A 6432-nucleotide genomic window follows, 5' to 3' on the forward strand; every position below is an offset into this window, starting at 1 on the left:
GTGGTGGGAGAGTTTCTCGCCTCTCACCTTTTCGCCTTTCTCCCTCGACCCGCTGCAGTGAGGGAGGTGAGATCTCACTCTCCGTCTCACAGGGACCCTCAGCTCTTCCTCAGTCCTCCGTCTCAAACAGCATGCGTGCCGCAGACAAGGCTGAGGGGGGTGTGATATACCCCCCGGTGTTCGTGGTGGATGGTCAGGCGGGGTACCCTCTGCCCCCCAGACCTCCCCCCCGCCGGCGTAGCACTGTCCAGTGGCTGCTCTTCCTGCTGGTGTCCCTGGCACTGTGTGGCATGGCTGTGGAGGCCTGCTTCATCTACCACCTCTACAGCAGCAGGAACATCCCGGTGAGTGCTCACTGTGCCGCCTGCCCCGCAACAGGCACCTGCTGCCGTTCCCTCACGCTCACCTGTCCACCTGCCACCTCTCTCTGCTTACCTGTCCACCTGTCCGTCTGTCCGTCTGTCTGTCTCGCCTGCTTGTCCATCTGCCTGTCTGTCTGTCTACTTTTCTACTTGTAAATAGTGAGTTATATTTCAAATATGAGCACTACATGAAATCTATTGTTAAAATATGTATCATATTCAACAAACAAATTCATCGGGTAGTCCCATGTGTCTGCCAGTCTGTCACTCTGTACTTTGGTTACTTCTGAATTTGTAGTCATCTCTAAAGAGGGAGACTGGGAAAATTGTTAGGTGCATTTTTAACAACATGAAACCATGAGTGATGTAATCAGCGCGTTAGCGGCAAATATGATTAGAATAATGTGAAAAGGGTCGTATGGATGCGTTTCCCTGTACAGATGAGCACAGAAAACTCTGATGGCACGCACAGCACCGAGTGGAAATGTGCTCAGCTTCACCTCCCAGCTGTCGCTTTGCTCAGATTTTTTAACTTTTTTAACTTTTTAATCGCAGTTCTGAATCCGTTCCATCTTCATTCTGCTCCGATTTGAATTCTGTTTCTTGACTTGAATTCATTTTGGGTCACAGGTCTAGAATCAAATGACTTTTATGAGAATTATGAGTTCTGTCATATTCACAATGAATTCCAGCCTAATAATCAAACTTTTAATGTGTTCCAGTTCTTTAATTTATGATGAGCTTCAGCTCTCAAAACTAATTTGGCTGAAGTTGCAATGAGCTCCACTTCTAGAGTGTAATTCCAGGTGAAATTCTGAGCACCTCCCTTAGGTCTTGTCTCATGGAAGCACGGATGTCTCAGGTATAAATCTGACGCAAATCGTATTGCAGCTCAGAATGTGAGTGAGAATGCCAATGATCATGCTGACACATAAGCTCTCCGGCACAGTGAGAAAGTAACCTCTTCTCACTGTTTCAGTCAGACTGTTTTTACTCTGGTGAGTGGCAAAGCCACAGTTATTTCACTCCTCCTGTGGTTGGTGCCTTAGTCATTGCACTGTGAACCGGTCGGGGTAAATTTGGCTGAGTAACTAGCGCTCTCACTCTGTGGGCAGGTTCTGTAGCAGCATGAGTGTGAAAAGTGTGTGAGAGTGTGTCGTAAAAGTGTACGTGTGCGCACGATTATGTATATATGCGTCTAGTTGCATGTGTATCTTTGTGTGTATGTGTGTGTGCGCACTTGTATGCATGTATGTGTACATGCGTGCATGCGTGTGTGTGTACATGCGTGTGTGTGTGTGCGCGCATGTGTGTGTGTGTGTGTGTGTGTGTGTGTGTATGTATGCGTGTGTGTGTGCGTGCTCGCGTGTGTGTCTGCGCGCATGTGTATACATGCTTGCGTGTGTGTGGGCACGTGTGTATGACTGAATGACCCTTCCGCTTGCATTCTGGGAATTTCAGTGCTGTTCTACTTTCTGTTCCACGTGTGGTCAGCTGCAGGGCGGTGCTCTGTCGTGTGACATCACTTCCTTTTTCCGCTCGGAGGGCATGGAGGACCGCAATGACTGCCTGCACTCTGATGCTTCTGATGAGTGAAGGGAACCTGACGCTCATGGCCTTTGCTTAGATGAAGCTTTTAGCTGTTAGCAGCAGAACTAAACACACACATATACACACACACGCTCACACACTCACACACACACACGCACGCACACGCAAATGCACATGCACACATACACACACACATACATAAACACATATATACACACATGTACACACACACACACATACACATGCACACACACATACACACACACACACACACACACACACACACACACACACGCACACACACACACACACACACACACACACACATCCAAAATGTTGCGCTTGGTTCTGTAGCTGAAACATGAAGGTTAATATGGGTGTTCTGCTCTTTTGCAGGGTGGCAGTGGCACACCACAAAGGAGTTTCCAGGGTAAGACCGACTCTTTCTCCCTCAAAGTCACACCGTGTGCATCTCTGTGTGGATTTGTTTGTTTCTGGTGTGTGGGGGTGTGTACAGACGGTCTTGCATTAAATATAATCACTTTTTTATCAATTATTATGCAATATGCATAAATTAGTCTTTTTCACGGGTTCTGAGCCACTCTGGAGATATGGGCACACAGGTCACATGGAAACGTTTCTTCTCTTCTTTCTAAAACAGACAGAAATGAAGAAACAACAGCCCCACCCACCAGGAGAACCATCACTGCGGTGAAGCCATCCAAACCTGCAGCACACCTGACAGGTGAGACAGGCCCACCTCACCTGACATGCATACCTGAAAGAAAGGCCTCATCGTACTGTTATTACTGTTGTGGAGATTATACTGTTACCAGTGTTAGTGACACGTGCAAATCTCAGACGATTCTGATCGAATCGGAATCACAGGCGGAAAAGGAGGAGCACAACAGAAAGAAAGCAGGAGAGAGAGAGATGATGAGAGAAAAAGAGAGTGAGCATGACAGATAGAGAGATAAGATCACCGTGAGGGAGAGGTGCCTTTTCTCCTGCACTGCAGTAAATACACACAAATCCAGTGCTTCTAAGTCTGATCTCACTGTGGGAAATGATTTTACTCGGTGGCAGAGAGAAACGCAGGAGCCCGCGGGTCTGCCTCTATATATTTTTGTTAGTTTTCAGATGGTTATGTAATCTGCACTGTGGTGAACAGCAGACTTCTTTTGGGATAGACTGGTCATCTGCATTGTAATTGGCTGTCCATTACTGGTTGTCGCTGTTGCTGTGGCAACACCTGTCTGATTTCATGGCTATAAAGTGCCTTCAAACGATAACTGAAATAAAGTTAAGAGGCAGAGTTTTAGAGAGAGAAAGATAAAGAGACAAATTGAGAGACAGCAAGAAGGAGAAAGAGAGAGCAGGAGGGAGTGTCTGTAGTCTGTAGTGTCAAGACTCGGTGAGCACAGTTTAGCCGTTGAAAAACGGACGCAGAAAAACACGGTTAGCTAAAGAGGCACCTGCGCTGCCGATCAGACAGAGCTGCATTTCAGTTTGAAACGTGAGCAATATACCAAAATCCGAGAGAATTTTTACCATAAAATAATCAAAATATGTGCCACTTCACTCTATAGTGTACCTGGCAGCCAGAATCTTCCCCGCCTCTCGGGAAAGGAGAGGGAATGTTGCTTACTGAGGTGAAAGTACAGTTTATTGCTGCCTGCCGCCGTCTGGGAGACAGTGAGTGACAATGACCTAACACTATAAATTAATACTAAGAAATATAGTACCTTTAATATTACTCTGATTGTTGTTAACTGAATTATCATTCATTGAAATAATTCTTTTGGTATCAATGCATGTATGTTTTGTACATACTTATCTACATGTGTAGAGTGGGTGGGAATGTCTGAATTCTCGTTTTGAAATGCAAATCGTCTAGGTTTGCCAATCATTATCATTCATCATCACCGTTCCTTTTGTATGATTTATGCAAAAATGATTTGGCAATAGAAAAAAATATTCTGTCTCTCAAATAAAGCAAACTGAAGTAAGTGGAAAGAAAGAGGGAAGGGAAGAGATACAAAGAAGAGAGAGACAGAGAGAGAGAGAGGAGGGGAAAGAGGGGGTAGCTGCTCCATTTACACTCAGGAGGGCGTACTCAGGGTGAGCGTGTGACTCTTTTGTCGCTGTGGGTGATGGAGGCGCTCATCGGAAATCCCAGAGCAGCGGGCGTGTGCAGACAGCACTCCAAAAACGAGCACACAGACTGCACATTAACCACTCATTCTTCTCTCTCTCCCCCTCTCTATCACTCTTTCCCTTTCTCTCTCTCTGTCCTCCTCTCACTCTCTCTGCCTCTACCGCTCTCTCTTTCCCCTTCTCTATCTCTCTCTCTCCTCTTCTCTCTCTCTCTCTCTCTCTCTCTCACTACCAATTAAATGAAATTAAATTCAGCTCAATGTGCTTTTATTGGCATGGCAAATGTTCACATTGATATTGCCAAAGCAGTAAAAATGTAACCAGTAACAACAATTCAATAACAATAATGAAGAACAAGAGGGGTGTGCAATTTATATTATTATTATTATTATTATTATTATTATTATCAATATACATTTATAATAATGGTAATGGTCCAAAAAACAAACACACATATAATTATAATAGCAAGGCGAAGACAAATATTACATTTAAGTATTGGTTGTCACTTGCTGTTGCTCAGATGGTGGCAGGCACTGATACGCTACACTGCTATTACGCAACAGTCCTTCTCCTAAGAGGTAAAGTTTCTGAATATCAGATCATGTTAAAAGTGAAGCATGTTTTGATTTCTTTCGGGAAACAGTTATGTTGGATTTTGGTGTTTTTCACATTTTGTAATGAAATGCTGCTCTTCAATGCCATAAAGGGCAGTTGATTCAATTATACATTCAAATAGTTTGAGCCAATTTAATCAGAAATTTTGATGTGAATTTGTCATTTTATGGCATAGAATACCACATTGAAATTTCCTGTGGAACATATTTTTCAATGTAAATAGTTGCTAAGTGTTGTTTTCTTTCCTGGGATCTGGATCTCTCTTTCTCTTCTCCACTGAATATTTTTTTGTAAAATCATAGCTCTGGTCTTTTTCATATTCACTGCCAGGACCTGGCAGGACTGTTCTGGTACATACAGGCTCTGATGTATCTATCCCCTGCTCACTGGGGGACAACAGGACCAAGTTTTCTGCACAGGGCAGGAATTTAATTTCGTTGTCATGTAGGATGAGACCAGGGACTGATACATTAGATTCTCTCTGCACTGGGGGAGACATGACACCCCCCCCCCCCCCCCCCCCCCCCCATACCTGTAACTTTGTTTCCATTCAGCTCGATTCTGGGTCTGCCATCTGCATAAATCTCTCTCTCTCTGACTGTATCGCTGTCTCTCCCTCTCTCTCTGACTGTATCGCTCTCTCTCTCTGACTGTATCGCTCTCTCTCTCTGACTGTATTGCTGTCTCTCTCCCTCTCTCTCTGACTGTATCGCTGTCTCTCTCCCTCTCTCTCTGACTGTATCGCTGTCTCTCCCTCTCTCTCTGACTGTGTCTCTGTCTCTCTCTCTCTGACTGTATCACTGTCTCTCTCTCTCTGACTGTATCTCTGTCTCTCCCTCTCTGACTGTATCACTGTCTCTCTCTCTCTGACTGTATCTCTGTCTCTCTCTCTCTGACTGTATCACTGTCTCTCTCTCTCTGACTGTATCACTGTCTCTCTCTCTCTGACTGTATCGCTGTCTCTCTCTCTCTGACTGTATTACTCTCTCCCCAGCTGGACCCCTCCATCCTCGTTCGGACGGAGTCCTGCAGTGGACCCAGGATGGCTATTCCTTCACCCACCAGATGCAGTACAGGGAGGGAGCGCTGGTGGTGGAGGAGGAAGGGTACTACTTCATCTACTCCAAAGTGTTCTTCACAGAGCCAGAGTGCACCTCCTTTACCCACGCGGTCCTGTGGAGCACACCCCGCTACCTAGGGGGCGACACAGAGCTGATGCAGTCCAGGAGGTTTCACTGCAGGAGCCAATGGAGGAGCAGGAACCTGCTGAACAGCTACCTGGGAGGAGTCTACCACCTGAGCAAGGGTGACTCCATCTATGTGAAGGCTCAGAACCACACCCAAATCATCCGCCATTCCTCCTCTGACAACTTCTTTGGAGCGTACATGATCTAGAAGGAGGTGCTGTGGGGGGGATGGGGGGGGGGGGGGGTTGGGATGGTTCAGAGGGGGTGGTGCAGTCAAACACATTTCAAACAAACTTTTTTAAAACTAAAACGAAAAACTAAATATTTACAAATGAAGCTGAAATCATTCTGAAAGCTGTTTATTTCAAGTCTAACATTAATTGGATCAACCTTCTAATATTGAAAGATAGACAATTAAAATGACGCTTTAGTTCATTTTCATACCCAGAAGAGTAATACACACCATTAGCGTGTGGCTGTGGATATGATTGGTACATTGAGCTCATACTTATATTATACAGAATGGCCAGGGCAGGGCCAGGTGGGGGAAGGAAAAA

The 6432-nt window shown here is 45.4% G+C and overlaps 1 protein-coding gene across 1 annotated transcript; it reads left to right on the top strand.

The window, feature by feature from the left end:
- Positions 1-6083, top strand: LOC118795201 (tumor necrosis factor ligand superfamily member 14-like). The gene is made up of 4 exons (XM_036553598.1): positions 1-344; positions 2310-2343; positions 2575-2658; positions 5683-6083. The coding sequence occupies exons 1-4, from the start codon at positions 132-134 to the stop codon at positions 6081-6083; spliced, it is 732 nt and encodes a 243-aa protein (XP_036409491.1). The 5' UTR covers positions 1-131.
- Positions 6084-6432: the final 349 nt, after the last annotated feature.

The sequence above is a fragment of the Megalops cyprinoides genome, chromosome 19 (assembly GCF_013368585.1).
Source record: "Megalops cyprinoides isolate fMegCyp1 chromosome 19, fMegCyp1.pri, whole genome shotgun sequence".
Taxonomy (NCBI): Eukaryota; Metazoa; Chordata; class Actinopteri; order Elopiformes; family Megalopidae; genus Megalops; species Megalops cyprinoides.

What these genes read in the sequence shown, in the direction of transcription:
- LOC118795201 (XM_036553598.1), top strand. Translation starts at nt 132, where the DNA reads ATGCGTGCCGCAGACAAGGCTGAGGGGGGTGTGATATACCCCCCGGTG. An exon ending in ACAGCAGCAGGAACATCCCG is followed by an intron (nt 345 to 2,309) that starts GTGAGTGCTCAC and finishes GCTCTTTTGCAG; the next exon opens with GGTGGCAGTGGCACACCACA. An exon ending in ACCACAAAGGAGTTTCCAGG is followed by an intron (nt 2,344 to 2,574) that starts GTAAGACCGACT and finishes TTTCTAAAACAG; the next exon opens with ACAGAAATGAAGAAACAACA.